The 24,620-nt window shown below is 37.5% G+C and overlaps 1 protein-coding gene across 1 annotated transcript in view; it reads right to left on the reverse strand.

Annotated features, from left to right (window-relative positions):
- Agbl1 (AGBL carboxypeptidase 1) overlaps nt 1–24,620 on the reverse strand; it is an 818,045-nt gene that overhangs the window by 245,238 nt on the left and 548,187 nt on the right. The window contains exon 20 of the mRNA XM_021168273.2: nt 12,712–12,869. Coding sequence (XP_021023932.2) covers nt 12,712–12,869 — 158 coding nt within the window. The remainder of the gene's footprint in view (nt 1–12,711; nt 12,870–24,620) is intronic.

The raw sequence follows: 24,620 nt of genomic DNA on the forward strand, positions 1-24,620 counted from the left end.
TCCATCCATTTGCCTAGGAATTCATAAATTCATTCCTTGTAATAGCTGAGTAGTGCTCCATTGTGTAAATGTACCACATTTTCTGTATCCATTCCTCTGTTGAGGGGCATCTGGGTTCTTTCCAACTTCTGGCTATTATAAATAAGGCTACTATGAACATAGTGGAGCATGTGTCCTTCTTCTTACCGGTTGGGACATCTTCTGGATATATGCCCAGGAGAGGTATTGCTGGATCCTCCGGTAGTACTATGTCCAATTTTCTGAGGAACCACTGGACTGATTTCCAGAGTGGTTGTACAAGCTTGCAATCCCAACAACAATGGAGGAGTGTTCCTCTTTCTCCACATCCTTGCCAGCATCTGCTGTAACCTGAATTTTGATCTTAGCCATTCTGACTGGTGTGAATCTCAGGGTTGTTTTGATTTGCATTTCCCTGATGATTAAGGATGTGAGTGCCTCCAAAAGGAAACTAGAGAGAGGACACACTAGCAGCTTGACAACACACCTAAAAGCTCTAGAACAAAAGGAAGCAAATTCACCCAAGAGGAGTAGAAATAATCAAACTCAGGGGCAAAATCAACCAAGTGGAAACAAGAAGAACTATTCAAAGAATCAACCAAATGAGGAGCTGGTTCTTTGAGAAAATCAACAAGATAGATAAACCCTTAGCCAGACTCACTAGAGGGCACAGGGACAGCATCCTAATTAACAAAATCAGAAATGAAAAGGGAGACATAACAACAGATCCTGAAGAAATCTAAAACACCATCAGATCCTTCTACAAAAGACTATACTCAACAAATCTGGAAAACCTGGATGAAATGGACAAATTTCTAGACAGATACCAGGTACCAAAGTTAAATCAGGATCAAGTTAACAATCTAAAGAGTCCCATATGCCCTAAAGAAATAGAAGCAGTCATTAATAGTCTCCCAACCAAAAAAAGCCCAGGACCAGATGGATTTAGTGCAGAGTTTATCAGACCTTCAAAGAAGATCTAATTCCAGTTCTGCACAAACTATTCTACAAAATAGAAGCAGAAGGTATGCTACCCAATTCATTCTACAAAGCCACTATTAGTCTGATACCTAAACCACAGAAAGATCTAACAAAGATAAAGAACTTCAGACCAATTTCCCTTATGAATATCGATGCAAAAATACTCAATAAAATTCTCGCTAACCAAATCCAAGAACACATTGAAACAATCATCTATCCTGACCAAGTAGGTTTCATTCCAGGGATGCAGGGATGGTTTAATATACAGAAAGCAAATTGTTTTATTGTTTGGAAAAAAGAAACTTCATGATTTTGACAAATCCTCCCATTTTTAAGAATTAACAACATAATGCAAAGGAAGGCACTGAGATAAAGCAGGATCGAAATGAAATTCTCCTCCAGGAGGTGGGAGCCTATTCTATTTTAAAGTGTTCATCATTTCATTGGCAAAAGGTAAGCCATTCATTTGACTGAGCCTGAGGCGTAAGAGAATGAGATGCCAGTGAGAATGTCACTTAGTTATACCAGAGATCTAGAGGTTCAAGGAGATTCCCTGGCTTCTGTGAGTTCCCTACTTAAAAGGAATTCCTTTAAGTTTGCTTTAATGGTTAAAATTAGGAAGAAACATCTTACAAATACAATATAAAAAATGCTTCACACTTTTTTATGCATGACATTTCTTCTTAAAGTTTTAACTCTGTAGGTAGTGAAATCTTTAGGTTATGGCAACATAAATTCACCATTTCTTGTATGATAATAAAATGATCAAGATGTATTTCTGGTCCCAAATACAGTCACTCAGTTTTCAAACAAGAACAGGCTATTAGATACACATGTAGCATATATTTTCAGGAATTGCACCACAAAAAGGAAAATTAATAAGACTGAATTAATCTAAATTACAAATTTTACATCTCCTTCTCCTCTGTTAGTGCTTCTGCAGGTTGCTAACGTGACAACTGTGTGTACAACATTCATTACCATGCTTTTAAAATTTTTTCACTTACTCTTTGAATGACTGAATGTAACAGGATAAGAACCTGAATGTGCGGGGCATGGTGGCACACACCTTTAATCCCACCACTCAGGAGGCAGAGGCAGGTGGATTTCTGAGTTCAAGGCCAGCCTGGTCTACAAAGTGAGTTCCAGGACAGCCAGGGCTACACAGAGAAACCCTGTCTCGAAAAACAAAACAAAACAACAACAACAAAAAAAAAAACAAACAAAAAACCCTGAATATGGGAGTTGGAAATAGATTGAAAATCTGGCATAATCTAACAAAGATTCTCGAATGTCATGTATTTCTAAACACCCCTAAACTTAATTTATTAATAAAAATAAATAAGTAGCCTAGGAGATAACTCAACAGTTAAATCCCATGCTATAGTGAAGTGGAAACTTATGGTTTCCTTGGGAAGTCAGTTGTGTCAGATGGTGTTTAACTGGGCCAGGAAAACGAGGGAATGTTTTCCTAAAGTGAACACAAGTAAAAGGATATTTTGCTAAAGCAGACACCTAAAGGAATGTTTGGCTGAAGCAGACATAGGTTGAAAGATATTTTGCTAAAGAAAGCACTTGAGAGGACTCATGATGAAGGATTCATGCTAATGACACTCCTGTATTGGTTTGCTTACATTGCATAGCTGAGATCTATTTGTTGTGACTCCATAGAGAGAAACACCAACAAAGCTTCTGGTGGTTCTCTGATGACTTTTCGCTGCTTTGAAGGACTTGGTCCAATTGGCAGAGTGATGTCAGCTGATACAGACTCACATGGAGTTTTGCCAAGAGAAACTCACATGCTAAGGCAAGACCCATGGAAAGACACATGATGTTTGGAGGGAGTATAAATAGGATTCAACAGACTGTGAGAGAGACTTGCTTGAATTGATAGCTTTGGAACAATTTTTGGACTCACATCTTCATCTTTGCTTTTCTTCACTTGGTTGAGAAAGGCACAGACCAGAACTTCTCCTGTCCCTGCTAGTCTTGGTTGTTCTTGCTGACTCATGCTGACTGCCTATTCAGTTGAATCCTGGCTATTTCTGCTAGGTCTTGCCACCATTGTTGATTTCTGTTTCTATCCGGACACTACTGAACTGGACTGCCTGATGTATTTGTGAAGTGTTTGTGAATGGATTGAGCGGCCACTGTTGATTGCTGTGTACTGAACTACTGATTTCCTGACAAAGCAGATTGGATTTACCCCAAAGAACAATTTCTAAACAGGTCTGCTTCCTTGTATCCTAATAACTTCTCTTTTCCACTACATCTAGAAGGTGGTGGGCTAGAAGGAGGCTTAAGTGTTTAAGAACCCATAATACAACTAGGGTTTAAAAAAGTTTAAGACAACCTGTAGACATGAAGACTGGAGTTTGAGTCAGGGGTACCTGCCTAAATGCTGCATGGATGTGCAATTCCAGGACTCAGAGGGCTACATAGTCCTGTGCTGGACCAAGGTAGCTAACTAGACTAGTTTTATGTACATGCTCTGAGCTTGACTGAGAGACTTTGCTTCAGTAAATATGGAAGAGGAAGACTCCCCATATCAACCTAGGACTCCATGCACAAAAATGCTTTCCTACCCATTTACTCCTCACTACACATATACAGATGATGCAACACACATATATACACATAAACCACACACATATATACATGTACAATAAACATGTAAATAGGCAAAATGTACAAAAAATGTTAGTAATAATATACAGATGATGTAACACACATATATACATATAAACAAACCACAAACATATACATGTGTACAATAAGCATTAAATAAAATGTACAAACAAATGCTAATAATTATATCTGCCATAAAGGATCATTTCTAGAAATGACATTGATCCTTACAAAATACTTAAGAATCTAGGACATAGTAATGCTTGATCTATACATTGAAATGCTCATTATTTTGGGACTCTATAGAAAGGTTATCAATAATGTTCCTCTCCTTTTTTTTCTACTAGTAGGTTTTTGGGGTCTTTAAAATTGTATGGCCATGCTCCATCCTTTCTATAAATAGCTACCTACTAAAATATTGTTTCCAGTTTTGTTTATTTTCTTGGGAGATATTCTGCAAGCTAGAAATGTCTTATCAAGTGAGAGGTTTTTATAGACCTTCTTGCAAATAGCTAAATTACTCTCTGGGGAAAGTAAACCAATTTGCAGATAGCTGTGTGATATTAAACCTCTCTTCTCAGAGACACACTAACATTCAGTTTTCATTATTTTAATTTATTTATTATAGAAGAATCAGCATAAAATTTTATAAAAACTTGTTTTACTGTTTTTTTAGCTGTGGATGTAGCAGGGAGTCCAACATCTTCCAGTCTAAGATGGGCATTTCTTCTTGACTAATCAGTTAATTTCCCTGACAAATTAAGGAGCCATTCAATGTTTCAGGGCATCTTGTCATCCTCACAATTGGCAATGATTTCTAGACTGAGTTCGACTCAAACTCTTCCTTCCATGTCACATTTTTTGGTCTACAACTACAGAACAGAGCTAAGTCTATTCTGAGATATCACACACCACAGGAATTGATGTGTGAGAAGTCAGTTAAGGAAAGGTATCAACAGAATTGTCACACAATTTGGATCATTTGGAATTGGTGGAAACAGTGCTAATTTGAAACCCACAGATTTCACACCATAGCCTTCATTCTCTGTATTATTTAATGGTAATTTACAGAAAACCATTTTCCCAGATTCCTGGTTTCCCCCCTTTTTTATGGCCCACATATGATATCTTTGTACCCATGAGTCCTCAATGGACTAGTCCTCCCTTTCCTCTCTCCTGGACCTCTCCAGTGTAATCACTCCAACTTCATTTTCTCATACCACAATCAAGGTAAAACAAATGTACCTGAAATTAGCCACATTCTGTTTACCACACTATAAACGGAGTATGGTGGAATTCTAAGTTCTTGAAACTGCGTACATGTAAGGCTTGAAGAAGGAAAGAAAAGAAGGGAAGGAGAAAGGGAAGAAAGGAGAACAAGGGAAAAATAAAATTTTGTTTAAAATAAACAAGACTTTTCTTTTTACAAACAATATATGCATGTTCAAAGAACAGATAAAACTGGAGAACTATAAAGTCCTATGTTTATAGGATAAAAAAAAAAAGAAAAGAAAAGTAAGCACTAAGCGTGGTCTTAACATCCTCACAAACAGCACCACAAACTTCCCAAATGAAGAACATATAGCTCTCACTTCCTCCTAGCTTTGTGCTAGGCATGCTTTCCCAAGCATGCAGGTTTCACTCTTCCTCAAAACTCTCCTCCCTTCTACTGTAGCTGTTTGTCTGACTGACCCCCATGTTAACCTAACTCAGATGTCACTTTGTGTTTTTTCTTTGAAACTCTAATACAATTCTCCTTGACCTTAGAGAAGTCTATAAAAGGATATACATATCCTACAATAAGAAAAATGAAAGACTGGATATGGTGGAGGGCATGTATAGTTTGAGAAAGATAAGGCATTCAATGCTAATCTTGACTACACAGTGCATTCAAAATGAGCCTGGAATACACAGGCTTTATGTCAAAGTTGAAAGACAATAAAAAAATAAAAAAAACCATACCCACAAGATGGCTTAGAGTAGATAAAAGTACTGACCACCTAAGCTTGATGGCTTCATTTTGGTCTTTGAAATACACAGAGGCCAGAAACAGTAGTTTATATCTGTAATTGCCAAACTAGGAGATGAAAGTTGGAGACAAGTGAATCACTTTTGTCCCCATGGGAGCGCCATCCTGCAGTCCAGAGAGTTCAAGAATCAAGAGAAAGGGTGTCTCAACAATTGGCTGTTCTATGACCTCCACACATAGCCCTACCCCATACTCACAACATACACACACATCACACACACAATATTAATTTTTATAAATAAATAGAAAATCCCTTGTATTTTTAAAAAGGCAAAGAAATAATAAATAATGAAAATGAAGTAAGGAAAGCTGTCGAACATCTATAAATGATACTATTGTCTAACTTAAAAATTCATAAACAATGTTAAGTATGATTGTTGACTTCAGTGAAGTTGCAAAAAATATAAATATAATGCAGTCTTTTCCTATATAATTAAAATGATAATAGGAAATGACATCTCTTTGAGTGGTAATAACGTTTTTAAATATGAAAGTTAAAAGCTTATAATGCATGATTAAAGAATCGCATAAAGAGTCCTGAGAAAGGCAAGCAGATATTTGGTAGTAACCATCAAACACTCAGATGAGTAGACACAGGTATCAGATCTGATGATGGGTTCAGTAATCAATAAACCGAGCACATCTACTATTTTAACACAATTCAAGGCAAATTCCCAGGAAGTCAAGCATTGCAGTTAAAACTCAGTAGAGAATTCCTCAGTGAAGATAAGTATAGAAACGGACCACTTTCTTAAGCAAATACTAATGAACTATACTTTCAACATCAGAAGTATGCATGGAAATGCTACAAGACTTAAAGCTATGTGTCTCTTGAAGTCTAATGGAACAAACTATACAACTAAAACTATACAGGTCTGTATAGTTTTATTCTTCCCTTGTTCTCTTTTCTTCCCATTCTCCTTCCCTTCTTTCCTTTCTTCTTCAAGCCTTACATGTACGCAGTTTCAAGAACTTAGAATCCACCAACTAAAACTATGCATGTAAACACATTATATAACATGGTGACATTACTAATCAGAGATAGTAAGGTAGATTTTATTTATTTATATATATATACATATATACATATATACATATATATATATATATATATATATATATATATATGCACTAATTTGCAGGGCATCAAAGGTATGGTCTTGTACATGATAGGCCAACACTAAATTACTTAGCTATATCGATAGTCCCTTTTTGCACATATTAGCTTGAGACACTGTCTTCCTAAATTGCTTAGTCTGGTCTTTAACTTTCTCTGTAGTCCAGGTAGTTTAGAACTTTCAATTATCCTGTCTCAGCTGCCCACATGTTGCTGAGATTACATGTCAGCACCACCAAGCCTGAAAGATGAAAGTATATTATGGTAGAAAAATGTCACATAAATGATATGATCTTTTAATACATTCATAGTGAATGTTGGCAGGAGTTATCTGATGACTAAAGGCTGAGGTGGGGTTTTGTGTGTGTGCATGTGTTTTCTGAATTATATATTCTGATTTGTAGAATAATTTTTTTCCCTTCTTTTAACAAAAAGGACATCTAGCGCATGTATGAGCTGCTGGAGCATGTGGAGAGGCAGCCCCTGCAGCCCCTCGGCTACAGGATGACCATGACACAGGTCATCTAAGAGGAGTTCCAGTAAGAATCCAGTACTGACAGTGTAGCAGAGCCAGAGGCCTTGAATCAACCAATAGCTCATTGTAATGGAGATTTGCAAGGAAAGCTGTTTGGATAAAAGGGTGTCACCATGTAGACATAGCTTGACACAGCGCAGCTAACACAGTGAGATATGGTTTTGTTTGTCTGATTTTGCTTTTGTTTTATTGTAAGGACAGAGAGGGGATAAATATGAAGTAATGGGCAGATGAGTGGGCTTGGGGACATGATGGGAAATTCACAAAGAATCCGTAAAGAGTTAAAAAAATTAAAAATAAAAGATTTTTTTCTGCATGTGCGTGTGCACGCCATAAGCATTCAGGAGCCCACCAAGGCCAAGAGAGGCTTCAAGTCCCTTGGAACTGGATTCCAGGCAGTTGTAAGCTACCACACAGGTTCTGGGAAATGATCCTGGGTCCTCTGCAAAAAGCAGTGCTTTTAAGTGCTGAGACATCTCTCCATCCAATAAAATTACAGTTTTACAATAAAAATCAATTGCTGTTTTAATTATTAATCTTTTCCCAGAGCTAAGATGATGGCTCCGTTGAAAAATGCTCGCCTTGCAAGCCAAAGAACCTGAGTTCAATCCACAGATTCCACATAAAAAAGTCAAACATGGTAGGAATGCTTATGAGACTCACATGATGTAGGGGTGGGGATAGAGGTAGTTTGGGGACCAGAACTTGGGGCGTGCTAGCTGGCGAGCCTAGCCTATGTAGTAAGTTCCAGGCCAAAGAGAGATGCTATTTCAAAATAATATGATATCATTTCAGAAAAAAAAATAAAAAAGATATCCGGGATTGTCATGTGTTCTCTACCTGCCAACACAGAAGTACTTCCATTCCATCCCACAAAGATACAAACACAAAAATAATAGTAGTATTTTTTTTTTCTACAATCTGGTGAGAGTTTTGGTTTTTAGCGTTGTCCTGTCAAAGAAACAACTAAGCAAAATTTCTTTGTGTAAGCGCTGAGGAGAGTCAGACTAAAGAGGCCATCTGCGATTTGGAGAATCTACGAGTTACCGAGGGGCTGCTGAGGCGCAGAACATTCCTCTGTTATTAATGGAGGGACACATGGAGATAGGTTCGCTCAGCTGAGCTCAAGAGGCAGCGGAGGGACACAAATCGAGATGAACAACAGCTGACTCGGCACAACTGTTAAATGACTTTGCAAAAGACCTGTCACAGCGGATGAACAGCACCTCCAGAGGAAGCTGCTCACCCTCCATCTGTGCCTTGCACACAGTTCTTTCCAGGGAGAAGATTGAGAGGGAGGAGACAGGAAGAGAGACCGAAAGATCAAAAGACACTTCAAGGAGTCGGCAGACATTTTTCTTTAAATGAGCAACAGGAGGAAAAGGACATAAAAGAAAAAAAGAAGCAAAGAACATGCGCGTTTTATTTCACTGCTTCCACCTCTCCTCCACTCCTGAAAGACAGCAAGATGTTAGGTGGATCAGTCAGCACTCTAATTGTTTTTCCGGTAAATGAGGCATGAAACCTATTGTCAGAAAACACTGTGTCCATGTACAGCCACACACTCTCCTCTCCGCATGTCGTCCCCAGGGGTTTATGCCTTTGAGGAAGCCGAAGGCTCAAATGCGGTATGCTTGCATTTCTTTAAGGCATTTGGAAAAGAGCAGCCTTCCTCCTTTTCATTTTAGAATAAGACAACAGAGTCTTTGTAAAAGGTAATAGAAACGCTATTATACCCAAAGAAGAGGCAGAGTGTGAGAAGTTTGCCACAGACTCAAAACATACTTTAAATCTTTACTACATGCTAAGAAAGGCTAGGGATATGGTTTCGTGCCTAAGAGCATTTGCAGTGCCAACATTTGTGCTTGAGTTCAAATCCCCAGTGAGCAGAATACTGGGAGACAGAGATGGGAAGATCTCTGAAGCCGTCTGGCTGCCAGACAAGTAGATTCAGAGACCCTGGGTGAAGGAGTAATGCACATCAAATGTAATCCTGAGCCTCTGCACACATGTACAGGGATTTGCATGCCAATGTGCATGTGCACATACACCATATACATACATACATAAAATTATTTTAAATGAGAAAGTAATAAAAAGAAAACATACGGAGAGCTGTTGACAAGCATTTCATATTATTTTGAAATAGCATCTCTCCTTGGCCTGGAACTTACCACATAGGCTAGGCTGGCCAGCTAGCATGCCCCAAGATTCCTGTCCCCAAACTACCTTCACCCCCACCCCCACACCATGTGAGTATTATGCATAGTATTTGTATAAAGTATAAAGTCCTTGTACTGGGTAAATTTCTAGGGTTCCATGTTGATTAGTGCGTTTCTTTCTGGCTTTGTTTTGTTGAAGGAAAAAAAAGAAGAAGAAGGCAGAATCCCAACACTGAAAAATTGCAGTAGACACCAAGTCCCACTCATAAACAAGAAGCCATTTGCAGTCAATACCTACTGGAAGAGAGCAGCAACCTTCTCCAATGGAAAGTCACTGGATATGCCAACAACAATCCAGGGCGTGCTTGAGGCTTAGTAGTAGGCGGCCAACATAAAATGAATTCCATGTTTGCATGTGCATACTCTTTGTTTTAAATAGTTTTTATTGAACATAACTGATTATCACTGTGTTTCTTGATTTAACCCTACTCACCAGAGAGAAACAAGTACCACTCAAACACCCATCTCTGGTTTCAAACCAGCAGATTTTATTTTATTAGTTTCCCTTTGGTCAGTGAGTATGGATTTGTTCTCTGGGATATATGGGTGTCAAGAAACTCTCAGGCTGATTTTTCCCCTTGTCAAGAAGTCAGGCCCTTTGAACAGGAACCAAAGTTGGTTTGACCTATAGCTTCACAGAATGGATACTGTGGTTCAAAATCAAAGTGGAAGAGATAGTTTCTTTATTGTTAATCTCTAGCAAATATACATATACAATTTAATTCAGATATAATCCAAACAAGCATGTTACTCACATCCTCTGTTCAGGTATCTTATCCTTAGATTTCTGAGTCAGTCTGAACAGACAAAGAGGTCAGAGTACAATGTCTAGCCTTAGCATCCTTGCACTGATGGAAGTCAAAAATTAATAGTCAATGGTAGTGTGTGTGTGTGTGTGTGTGTGTGTGTGTGTGTGTGTGTGTGAGAGAGAGAGAGAGAGAGAGAGAGAGAGAGAGAGAAAGAGAGAGAGAGAGAGAGATTGAGAGAGAGAGAGAGAGAGAGAGAGAGAGAACACTATCTTTGTATGAGATGCCACATAGTACCTGCTGTATTTGAAGCCTGACACTGAATTCTTTAGACTTGAATTAGAAAAGGCATTTCTTTGATAGATTTCTTCTTGTTCTCGTTTACAGGCAACTAATACTTACTGCATTGGATCAAACAGACGGGCACAATCAATTCAGGGAAAGAAAGCAATGCCAGTTCTGCTCAATCTTCCCTCAATGAGCAGCTGAGGATGGAGGTGGGAGAAAGGTAAGGGAGACTCATCTGTTTCCCCACCCAAGATTCCTCAGCAAAGGAAAAAATGAGAAGACAACTGGAAATATAAGTTGAGGCGGGCGAATACCCTTGCTATCAGAGGGGGAGTCTGAAAACTGAGATAAAGTCAAACATGCAAATCGTGTGGTTGCTGAAAGGCATGGAAGGAAGAAGGTTCCCATGGAAGGAGTGTTGCCCACACAAAGGGTAAAGGGTGGCAGTGTCTCCTGGGCCGGGGCCTGGCACGGGATTAACTTAAGTCTCTGTTGTCTGGGTTCTATATTACTCTGTGCTGAGCAAGTTAATTATTGTATTTAGCTAATTAAGTCCCAGAGAAATGGAGGCTTTCCAAAGTTGTTTTCATGTACACTGCTAGATCTTTTTAGGCATGACTGGCCATTTAGTGAGCTGCCACATGAAGTGCATTTTAACTGTGACTCACAGAAAACTAATGAAAATTAGCTGGAAATAAAAGTCTTCTCCATATTAATACTTTTGCCTTTGCTGTTGGAGGTAAAGTGTATGGTTACGTGCGTCCTCATTTATCAGTAGACAACAAATCATATAAGGCCCCACTGCTGTAGTCCACGATTTAGCCTCTTTGGGACTTCGATGACTTCTGGTCCTCTAGCCTTTTACATAGTATTATTTCTCCGCATTTTGTCCCCAAATTTATTCTGCTCAAGAAATAAAGCATTTGTCTACAGGAAAGTGCATCAAAAGCTCATGTGTGAGTCTGGCTAAGGGTTTAAGACACCATTGCATACACTAGCAAGATTTTGCTGAAAGGACCCAAATATAGCTGTCTCTTGTGAGACTATGCCAGGGCCTAGCAAACACAGAAGTGGATGCTCACAGTCAGCTATTGGATGTATCACAGGGCTTCCAATGGAGAAGCTAGAGAAAGTACCCAAGGAGCTAAAGGGATCTGCAACCCTATAGTTAGAACAACATGATGAACTAACCAGTAACCTGGAGCTCTTGTCTCTAGCTGCATATGTATCGAAAGATGGCCTAGTAGGCCATCACTGGAAAGAGAGGCCCATTGGACTTGCAAACTTTATATGCCCCAATATAGTGGAATGCCAGGGCCAAAAGAATGGGAATGGGTGGGTAGGGAAGTGGGGGGGGGGTATGGGAGACTTTGGGGATAGCATTGGAAATGTAATTGAGGAAAATATGTAATAAAAAAAATACAAAAAAGGGGGGAATTTGTAGAATTCACTTTTCTCTGTTTTTGTTTGTTTTCTGTTTGTAACTGTTGATGCAGTGTGACTAGAAACCTTCCTGTCATAATGAACTCAATCTTCTCATTTGGAACCATAAGTGAAAATAAACAATTATCTTATAAAAAAAAAAAAAAAAGCTCATTTGTATAACAGTTACCTACACCTTGACTCATTACTGATGCCCAGGTCTCAGATATCCAGCCATTCTCTGCTATGTTAAGTAATTTCTCTTGACCAATTATAAAACATCTATCCCAGAATGACAGTGTTTGAAAAACAGACCCTTGCACCAAGCATCAAGATATCAACAGTGTGACACTCCTCTATTTCTATGTTGAGCGATAGCCCAAAATTGTTATATGCATAAGAATGTAGCACAAGGAAAGAAGTCTGTACTTGTGTAAGACTATGGCCCTAAGTTTCAGCTTCCTTATCATTAGCAATAAGTATTAATTATATATTCATAAATATGTAAAAATGTTTATCTGCATGTGTGTCCAAGGAGCAACCTCCTCACATTTTCTGTATCTGTGCAGTTCAAAGTCTGGCTTTCCTCACAGGACAGTTGAACCTACCTTCATCTGGTAGCTCATCCTTCTTCTCTGTCTATCAAGGACCTATCAATCCACTTCACCAGGACACTTGTACTAAATATGCTGAAGGCATCCTTGATTCCCTGGTAAGCATCTTACCGCTGGAGGTAGTGTTCCAGAACATCCGCGTTCAGCAGAGATGAAGCTCGAGCCAAGAGCTTATGGCTACAGCTTACAGATTTGAGTTCCAAGATGAGCAGTCCCAAGCAGTACATGGCTCCCATTTCTTCTAGTTCTCCAGTACCAAACTGTAGACCCTGCCAGTTAAACAAAGCAATCAACAGTGACTACTCAGTGGGAATCAAGTAGTGATATTTTCAGATTAGGAGGAGAGACTCTAGATGTCTATCTATCACAGATATTGAGGATTTATAGTGCTTGTCAGTCACTTTCCAAAGTTGGCTTTTCTCAATTTGTGCTGCATGAACATTTTGCACTTCTGCATTTTCTGACAGGATAGCAAGCTCAAGTGGAAGATAAAGGGCATGAGTGGCACAGGACCAGTCACACTGCCACATCCCTTTGCAAAGAAATCCACAAATCTTCCACCTGCATTTTGAAAAGGAGTTTATTGTGGAAACAAATATATCATTATCATCGTTGTCATCATTATCACCACCATCATCATCACCATCATCATCATCACTATCACCACCATCATCATCACAATCATCATCTGGTTAGGAGATATACAATTTGTCATTAATTTGAACTATGGCAAAGAAGAAGGGGTCCTTCACATATAAATACTGAAACTGCAAAATAAACTATACACTTCCTTCAAACTATCTCTGTCCAAAGGTAATACACAAAAGCAAAGCTAAGCCTAGTACTCTTGTTATAGTTCATGAAGTAGAGGTAAGCACACTGACCAGGTAGAGAGAAAAGCAGTTTATAGCAATTGACAAGACCTTTTCGGGCACCTACCTACTCAATGCCAGTAAGTGTCCAGAGCATCTAACAGACTCCCACACATCATGGTAAGCTATTTCCCTACCAAAGTCCTACAAGGTAATTATTTTCTCTAATCCACAGAGAAGATTCAGACATATAAAGCCAAGGAACTTATTCAAGGTCTCACTGCCCGTAAGTAACTGAGACCAGCAATGGACTTGGCCTTCCCCATCACCCATGAAATCCAATATGCAAATACAGATAGTGACACAAGAAGGTAAAGCGTGTGCTTTTCAGAATTGGACTTAAATCACAGTTCCAGTATTTTCTGATAGGGTAATGTAGCGTGCTGAAACTTTACTACTCTTGAATTTCTCATCTGTAAAATGGGATTGTCTCTCCTCCAGACACCTAAACCATTATACATTCCATCACTTTTACACTTGATGAAGAAATGCTCCAAAGTCCCTGCAATATAAAGTTTAGCCCAGATTCTCTTCCTCTTTGGCTAAAAATAAGGTTTAATGAGATGGAGTTCAGAACAGCCCTAGGACCTACATATAAAATCTAAATAAAATTTTGCTGAAGGGACCCTGGTATAGCTGTCTTGTATGAGGATATGCCAGTGCCTGGCAAATACAGAAGTGGATGCTCAGTCATCTATAAGATGGAACGCAGGGCCCCCAGTGGAGAAGCTAGAGAAAGTACCCAAGGAGCTGAAGGGGTCTGCAACCCTATAGGTGGAACAACAATGTGAACTAACCAGTACCCCCAGAGCTTGTGTCTCTAGCTGCATATGTAGCAGAAGATGGCCTAGTTGGGCCATCACTGGGAAGAGAAGCCCCTTGGTATTGCAAACTTTATATGCCCCAGTACAGGGGAACACCAGGGCCAAGAAGTGGGAGTGGGTGAGTAGGGAAGCAGGGTGGGGGGAGAGTATAGGGAACTTTTGGGATACCATTTGAAATGTATATAAAGAAAATATCTAATAAAAAAAGAAAATACCAAAAAAATCAATAATTGAGTTTTTTAATAAAATTATATTTTGATCATATCATATTTTACTAGATAAAATAATTACACAAAAAGTGGTTTCATTCAGTGTCTCATAATATAGTATATTACAATCACAACAAATAATTATAAAATAATAAATAATAATTTATTATATATTTCAAGACAACTAAAGGCAAATTTTTGAATCTCACCAGCACAAGAAAAATGATACATGTTTGATGTGATAGATATGATAATTACACTGCTTAATCATTAGACATTATATGCATCCAGCACAGTTCCCAAAAATAGGTACAATTATTGTGTCAATTAAAATTAAAATGTATGAGTTTCCATCCAAATAAGAGTGCTGTTATTCTAGAAGACCAAGCTAGGGCAGAACTGATTCTTTAGCCCTGCTTTTAAACATGCCAAAGGAAACCAAAAACAGAAAACAAAACTTGATATTGGGAAGCACCAAGCCTCATGGGAGGCTTCCAAGGTAAAAGCACCCCAGTGTGTGGAAAGTCTCAGGCTGATTTGAGCTGCTTGAAAATTGGATTTTCTGCTTGTTTTGACACCTGTTTCCTAAAGAAAGGAGACATTACATCAGAGCTGAAGGAAGCAAGTTCCTCTGTAAACAGCCGCTATACAAGGAGCAGACAGATGTTGAACAAATTGCTTTTATTTCCTTCTCCAGTCCACGGGGGGAAAGAAGACCAGAAGACCATTTTTTAAAGAAAGAAGGAAAAAAAAAAACCCAGAGCCCCTTTCCATGCACAGAAGTTCTAATGTCTGATTTTTTTTTTCCTGACCATATGTAGACTCTTTTCTTCTTTGGAGAATAACGTCTCTGGATATCAGAGGAAAGGAAGTAGAGGTCACATCCAACTGGTGACCTTCCTCTTATCTGTGACTTAAGAAGGTCTCCTAGAAGGAAAAAGCAAAACTCCAGCCTTCTGGCCCTCTCTCTGTGCACCCCTTACACATGGAAAACCAGCCTCTGGCTAGGCATGTAACTGAACAAGCACTGTAGGAAACACATCGACTACCATACTCAGTATTGATGGGCTGGGGGTCACTCCTTCACACAGGTGTGCTTCTATATGAAGTGATAGTATTTATAACATGAAAATAGCTTCTATTTCAGGTGTAGACCCACGTATTCCAGGCAGCACTTGGCGTCATAAAAACACTAGTTCAGAAAACTCCTCAAAGAACTCATATCATTTTATTGACTGGGAGACTTGGGTGAGTCTGCAGCTTCATTCTGTTCTCTCTTATTGATTTTTTCTTTCTTATTTTATTTTCATTTTCACTCTCACACAGTATTAACAATATTTGTTTATATGAACGATCTCTTTCTCACATTCATATCCTGGTGTGGAAATAAATTTCAAGAGGAAGGACAGAGCACCATCTCTCTCTTACTTAACATTAGTTCTCAGGCACAGAATACACATCCATCAATGTTACACTGTCCCTGCCTAGTGACTGCACAAACAATGCTTCTTCCTGAGTGAACATGAAGAGTCCTTCGAGTGTTTGCTACGCACACACTGAACTCCTCACATGGACTTTGACTTCTCCGGGTGGGAAATTCATGAGTGCCTTCAAATTTAGTTCTCCCATTGTCACACTCATGGGTATGATGTGTAAAACATCACCTAACCAAGGGTGGTCTCATAGTAATGACTATATAAATAAAGCTATAGTTGAACAGTTTAAAAGTGAAAGACAATAAAACAGAAACCAACTTTCCTTCCTAACAGTTGATTAGCTGCCCAATAGAAAAAGTTCAAACTATGTTGCCTTCAGTACATAAGATTTTGCTTTCTATAGCTCATAAATGTAGTGAGTGTAAGAAGACTTTTGGTATTATTTCAACATTTAAAATAAGAAATCAATCATCTCTCTTCTGGTTCTCTTACATTAGAAAATGACTGCTATAGCCCCATCCAGCCTCCAAATGAGGAAAAAAATAGGGGGAGATGTCACCAGAATGAATTTGCTTACATTTCACTCACCACAACAGTATCCTAAAGCCACCCTATGTTTTTTAAACAGTCTTTAATAGAACCTTTCACCTTGTTCAATCTCATAAAAGAAGAGAATAAGAGAGAAGAGCATCAAGTTGTATAAGACAACCACATGCTCTACTTTGATAATTTGGTATAATATTGCTAAAATATGCAAGTAGCTGTTCATGATAGCAGTAAGTACAACTCTTTGCAGCAACCATTAAATGTTTTCCATTGATAATTCCCGACCCCAAACAATATATGTTATAAGTATGTCCAAAACAGTAGATTTAAAAAAAAACCACGTAAATGTAAGTAACATAAAGGTTAAAATAAAACAGTAAAATAATTACTAAGATAAACACATATGAGAAAAATGTCAATTTCACTATTTTAACTAGACCTACCATTTAAACCCACTAAATTAGTGGATATATATTTAAGATTGTAATATTTCTGACCTCCCTTTATACCCAAAGCTCCTAGATTCCAAAATGTCTGTTGGAATGTAAATTGATTCATACCTTTAGGGAAATTACTCAATAACATTTGACATGATAATGTCACTTCAGGGAACTATTTCTAATGAACTGATTGAAAATAAAAGTGAAGCTATATGCATAAAAATGTAAATTACACCAATATTATATATAATAATCAAAATTTGAGGGAAATAAAACCTAAATGTCTAATAAAGAAGGAATGACTAAGGGAACTTTAATGGAAGAAATCTGATAAGGTGTAATGGAGCCATTAAATTGATAATTATAACAACCATTTAGCAATATGGAAAATGCTCATGATTTAATGATAACATAAAGCTAGAGACAAATTATACAATAATACAATTTATCCTGAAGAGTTAACAGTGATGAGAGGTGGTTACCCAGGTTCCTGGACTACAATACAAACAGGCTTTATTGCTATAATCTTTCAGTAAAATGCAAATTTTAGAAGAAAGATCTTTACAATGATATCTTGAAAATATTTGCCTCCTAAAATTCCAAGAGAACTTTACTTCAAAGAAAGATTATTACAAATACTAAAATACTAAAATATTAAAGTCCATCAATAAATGGAAGGTATATTTTCCTCAGACTCTTGAAAAATCTGTTAATCCTAGTTTTGAGGATCTAGGTGGTTGATATTGCTGTTCTCATGAGTCTGCAAACCCCTTCAGCTCCTACAGTCCTTGCCCTAACTTTCCCATTGGAGCCCAATGTTTGACTGTGTACATCCATATCTGTATTGGTTTGGCTCTGGCAGAGCCTCTCAGGGGACAGCTATAACAGGCTCCTATCAGTAAGCACTTCTTAGCATCAGCAATAGAGTCTGGGTTTGGTGTCAGCAGATGGGATGGATCCCTTGGTGGGGCAGTCTCTGGATTGCCTTTCCTTCAGTTTCTGTTCTACTTTTTGTCCCTGCATTTCCTTTTGACAGGAGGAATTCTGGGTTAATATTTTATGAGGTGGGTGGGTGGCCCCATTCCTCAATGGGGGGCCGTGTCTATTTACTGGATATTATCTCTAAAGGTTCTATCTCCCCTTTGTTGGGTATTTAGGCTAATGTATGACATGTGGGGTACTGGGAACCTCTTGGGTCCCTGGCATCTAGGATTTTCTAGTAGCTACCCACAGTTTTCCCTCTCCCAATGCTATACACATACTTTTAAATTCCTGACCCTCTGTACTTCTCCTCCATCTCCTCCTATATATGAACTCGTTCCCCCTTTTCCCTCTGCCTCCTCTCTCCCTCCCAGGTCCCTTTCTCCCTCTACTTCCCAGAGATTATTCTCTTCTCCCTACTGAGTAGGACTGTAGCATCCACACTTTAGTGTGCTATAGATCACATTTTTAAGTAAAGTACTTTATGTACTGTACTGTGAATTTTGAATTCAAACCTTTTTGAGAGTACTGTTGTGTGACTACAATTGAAAGCTTGGGTTCTCTACACCAAGCCCATTGAATATCCTTATTATATTCCTTCACAAATTAAAAATTTACTTTTCATTGATGACTGTGGTTAGTGTGTGGTTCTCACTTCATATAATGATATCTATTCTCCAATTGATCCTCAAACTATGAATGGTCTTCAACTTTTGCCACAAATCTTAAAACAGAAATTGTTGGCCTTTGAAGAGTTCTAGAAAAGTCTCGTTTTATAAAAGATGTCTACCACTGAGCACCCCTAGAAATATATACATAGGAAAAATAGTATGTTAATGAGAAATAATGTAGTTAAATGTAAAAAATAATTTCCAGACACAAAACAAATGTTTTCTACTAAAATAGATTGACTATCAATATTGTAAAAGCAGCTAAGAAATGTTATGTCTATATTCTTAGAAAGAAGAAAGTGTATATTGCATGTAGGGTAAACAAAAAGCATGGAAAGGGTATAGGGTATATCAAGAAATTAGGAAAGAATGAACAATGGAGGTGGGAAATGGAATTACAAGATAAAAGCAGATACAGAAAGGGTTAACAGAATTATGAAAGATTAAAGGTCCATCACAGAGGAAAGAACTTCATGATTCTATCCAATATTTCAAGGGAAAATGGATAAAAATGATAAGTATTTATGACAGATGAAAAAATAATGATGTCCTATTTTTTGTTTTGTTCTGTTTTTTTCTTGAGAATTTCATTCTTAATCATATCTACCTTTATCTCTGTCATAATTCCTATGTCTATACTTCTTTCCCTACTCATATCTGTGTCCTCTTATCATTATATATAATGATATCCACTATATATGTGCATGCATGTACATAGACACAAATATGCATATACACATACATATGTGCATGCACACATAGATAGATAAATAAATTATAGATATACAGGTAGAGTAGATAGATAGATAGATAGATAGATAGATAGATAGATAGATATGTATATATATCATATATGTGATGAATAGATGGATAGATAATAGATTATAGATAGGTAGGTAGATAGATAGATAGATAGATAGATAGATAGATAGATAGATAGAAAGATAGATAGATAGATAGATAGATATGTATATATATCATATATGTGATAAACAGATGGATAGATAATAGATTATAGATAGGTAGGTAGTTAGATAGATAGATAGATAGATAGATAGATAGATAGATAGATAGATGATAGATAGATAGATAGATAGATAGATAGATAGATAGATAGATAGATAGGTGAGTAGATACTAGATAGGACATAGAGACAGGGATATATACATTCTGAAATATATACATTCTGAAATTAATGAAATTCTATACTTAGAATTACAATATACAAAAGTTATGCAATGTGACCTAGTACTTTGTTTGTTTGTTTGTTTGTTTGTTTGTTTGTTTGTAGGAGTAGGGTAGTGGTATCATGGGGAATGCCACTAAAAGATATTTTGATACAACAAAAGATTAAAAGGTAGAGAAGGAAGAAGAAACTCAGGACATGTGCATGCATTCTCAGGAAGGCACTGTGTATGACAGCATGACTTGGACCTGAAAGGCTTCATCCACAGTACTACCATGTCTATATGTGTGATTTGAGGGAAGTCATCTGACATTTTAGTGCCTCAGTATCCTTATAGGTACAATGAAAATGAAGTGGCTTAAAGTTCATGGAGCCTCTGAGACCATATTCTCTCTGTGTGTCTCTGCCTCTGGGGTGATGGGGAAGAGTTGTATGGGAACGCATGTGTGGGTATGCAACTTAGCCTATGCATTGTTATGAAGTAACAAAAGCCTTCACTGTTATCAACAATAATAGCAAGTGCTATATAAAACCAACAACTCTAACATTGTCTTTATTAAAGCTATGGCCTAATTTATAGCCTTTTCTCATCACTATTAAATAATATTACTTCGAAAGTTCCAGAAAATCCAATAAGAAATATGAGCTTTATATATTACAAAGGAAGGAATCCCATTATCATTGTTTGAAGACTGATCCTATACTAATATAAGCCAAACGAATCAACAAGAACACAGAATGCATTAGATACACATAAAGAACTGAGTAAGGAGACAAGGTTACAAATTAAATACATGAAAATCAATTTTCTTTCCCGAAACAGCAAAATAAATTATTAAGTGTAATAAAAAGTCTAGTCACAATAGCAATCTAGCTGAGAAATATCTGAAAATGGACTTAGTAATAACCATCCAAGAGTTATGTGGTACATTCTTGCACTTTACCAAGAGCTAACAAGGAATATTTAAACAAATGAACAAATACAGTGAACTCTGAGAAAGCAAGCCAGAAACACATAACATCAATTCTCCTCATCTTGGCCTACAAAAGCACAGGAAATCAAAGTGCCAATAGATGGTTTTCAGGGTTGATAAAATAATTCTACTTCAAAAGAACACATGGCAAAAGCCTCCTCCCACAGTTCCTTTGAGAAACAGTCTAAAAAATAATGAGTTTTCATTCACAGATAGGAAAATCTTATCATATGCTTTAAAATAAACATGTTTCATTTTGTCATATTGTTCTCTATTGCACTCTCCTAACAATGTGCTTGTTTGTTTGCATACAAATTAAAGGGTGCCGACAGCTGTATATTAACAAGGCTACTGGTATCATCTATCCTACAGGTCAGATAATGATGAGAATAGAACATTTTAATTAAGGTAAATACACTCATTTGAAACTGAAAAGTTTTTGTGACTTGGTTATTGCAATAATGATCTTACTGCAATGGTTTTGAGCCAAAATCATGATATCCAGGAAGGATGCTTGTCATTAAATGTGATGTGATTGATGCAAAACATAGCAGGAAGAGCAAGGGATGAACACACATAGCAAGTGGCTTGTACAGTGCAAAGGATCATCATGGCCTGGGTAAGCTGTGTGCTGACACAAAAGCATGAAAAATTAATTGGTATGACATTTGAGGAGAAATCTTAGCCCGAGTATGAAAATCAACCCACTGTGATAATACAATTGAGATTGAAATTTAAAGGCCTTAAAAACTAAAGACTAACGTTTTATCACAACACATCTCTGGTAAAGATCTGAAAACCAGGAATCATGTGATCCCGTCACCAATGGAAATACGCATTCCTGTGTCCACAAAGGACCAGCTAGGTACATATCCTCCAAGTCTTCAGAATTCTAACTCCATAAAGTAATTTGAAGGAAAAAATTGACTTCCTCAGTCAAGACACTACATCATGGCTATGCCTGTGGTATCACCTGTTTAGAGTACATTCCATGAAATGAATACATTCATGGTCACATAGCATGCCAGTGTGCATTTAAGACTTTCTCTAATGTTCATCTTAGGTTTACTTCTTGATTTTTATCTCATTAAAACATTATTTTAAATTTTCATACATATATACTATGTATATAATAATGTACATAGTATATATTACATATATTAAATTTATACATATATTTATATATTTCCTATGCATATGAAAGAGTTGCGCTAACCACTAACTCTTCCATTCATTTCCCTCTAGCTATTCCCAACAAATCATTGGAGCATGATCAGCCTACCATAGACTATGTCTCCAAAGAGTAGACTTCCTTCCCCAGGAACCACCAGCTGTCGTCAGCTCCTCAGCTAGGATGGAGCCTCAGGTGCTTCTCTCACAGATGTTGGAGTTTTAACTAGCTTGACCTTGAGCAGATCTTGTTCAAATGAATTACATATACACCGATGTTATGAGATCACATGTACAGTGGGCATGTCATATCCAGAAGACAGGATTTCTCAAAATCTTAAAGTGACCTCTATGCTGAGATATCCAATCCAGCACTGAATAGCTGCACACAGTAAGTTGTTTTATCTCAAATATTTTTTCTCTAAGAATTTTTTCTATTGTTTTCTAATAAGCCACATTCAATGCCATTCAAAGTTTTTCAACAATACACATAGTTCAAAGAACAGTAGCATATCTGAATTGGTATTTTATATAACAGGAAATTTCAAATTTATGGATGGAATTAAATCTAAAATTATCTTGCAAATGTGGAGATTCAATTGTTTTAATTTAAACATTTAACAGGTACAAAAAATAGAGGGATCAAATGTGGTAAGTAATATGTAAGGTTTTATTGAAGTATATTCATTTTACATAGCACAGAGCCTTACAAAGAGATTTCCACGAAAGTGTTTAAAGTGTCTTAGCCATAGTTTCTCCTATACATCCTTTCCACTATTCTTAATCATTCTCATTAGTGCCCTTCACTCTTCAGGACAGTTCACTAAGACTTATGTCATTTATACATTCATGACTTTACATAAAATCCAAAATAAACAAATGAAAGGAAACACATTTTTGTTTTGATGATACTGTCTATATTGATAAACCCCTGGTGTATCCATTTTCTTAAAAACTACATCACAGCCAGGCGTGGTGGTGCACGCCTTTAATCCCAGCACTTGGGATGCAGAGACAGGCAGATTTCTGAGTTCGAGGCCAGCCTGGTCTACAAAGTGAGTTCCAGGACAGCCAGCGCTATACAGAGAAACCCTGTCTCGAAAAACAAAACAAACAAACCAAAACAAAAACAAACAAACAAAAAATTTACATCATTTTGCTTTTTAGGTATAAAAAATTTCCAACTAAACACACACATGCAAGCACACACATACACGCACACACATACACGCATACACACACGCTCACACACACGCACATTCCACAAAGTCTGCCAGGTTTATCTGTGACATATTGACTTGGATTCTTTTAATTGAATACCTACAAATGCACCTGGCTCATGTGATGTGGCTATTTCCAGTTTTTGAAAAGAAAAAAATCTCCATACTTCTTTCCAGAGTAGCTTGACTAGATTACATTCTCACCAGTAGTGGATAGAAGTTCCATTTTGCCTTCATCCTCACCAACATCTGTTATTTTCTGGACAACTGTCATTTTGACTAGTATGAGATAGAATCTCTGGGTCATTTTAGTGGGTGTTTGTCTGACATATCCAGTTTTGTAAGCCTCCATTTTCTTTGTGTGGTGTTCCCTATAACCTTTAGTATTCCATTCTAGGCTTTTACTATTTTCCTTGTGATGTAAGAATATCACAATTTAGATCTAACAATAGACAAGAGGTATCTATTTCCTTGGAATTCTTCCTAGAAACATTCTCAGAACATTTATGAAATACAAGTGTAGGATGAGAGTGAGGGTGACCTTTGAGAGTTTTGTAAGAATTATTTTTATTATTTTAATCACATAGATCTATGTTTCTGGGTATGTATATGTACCTGTGAGCTCAGAAGCCCACAGGGGCTAGAGATGTTGGATCTTTCCAGTGGTGAAGTTATATGTAGTTGTGAACTGACCAATATGAATATCAGACACTTAATTTGGATTGTCTGCAAGTGTAGTAGTGCTCCTAACTGCTGAGCCACCTCTCCAGACCTATTATGTTTTTTTAAACACTTCAGAGAAAGCAGTGAACTAGAACTCAGTTTGTGCATCCGCCACCTTGACATGCACCCAGCAGAGAAGTTAGAACTGAGCCAATCCATCTATGCAGAGCTGAGATCTCTAATAGGTAGCAAGGAAGAAAGAGAGAGGCTGGTGGACAGGCTCCATGGCCTCCTCGCATATCGACTCCATCAAATGGACTTTAATGCTTTCATGCTGGGGACCAAATCAATCAGAAAACGTGTTGGTGTCTCTGCCAGACTCTATCTGATGGGTTCTTCTATACAAAGTGCCCCCCGCCCAGTCCCCATCCTTTCAGACCAAGTTTCCTCTTCCATTACTGACAACTGTTTCCCTAGTAACTAAAAGAAAAAAAAAATAAAACCAACCATAGATTCACTGGACCAGCAGGGCACAAAGTGTGAGCTGGATTTCAAATATGTCCTTATTTCTATGTTGGACTTACTGGGGCTTTTATTGGTGATATTGTCCCTATACCATGAGTGACCAGCAAAGCTGTCTGTGCGTGCCTTTCATGTCTTTAAGAACCACAAGCCTGTGGTAAATTGTGAAGCAAATATTGTGTCTTTAAATAGCCTAGAATTTAAGCAAGGTTATTTCTCTGACCCACAGATATATAAACTGGTAGTTCTGTATGAAAAGTTATATAGATAAGGACCAACCCAAGGATGACACAAATCCTTGTTCTA

This window comes from Mus caroli, unplaced genomic scaffold (genome assembly GCF_978045245.1).
Source record: "Mus caroli unplaced genomic scaffold, Mus_caroli_1 scaffold_8, whole genome shotgun sequence".
In the NCBI taxonomy this organism is placed as follows: domain Eukaryota; kingdom Metazoa; phylum Chordata; class Mammalia; order Rodentia; family Muridae; genus Mus; species Mus caroli.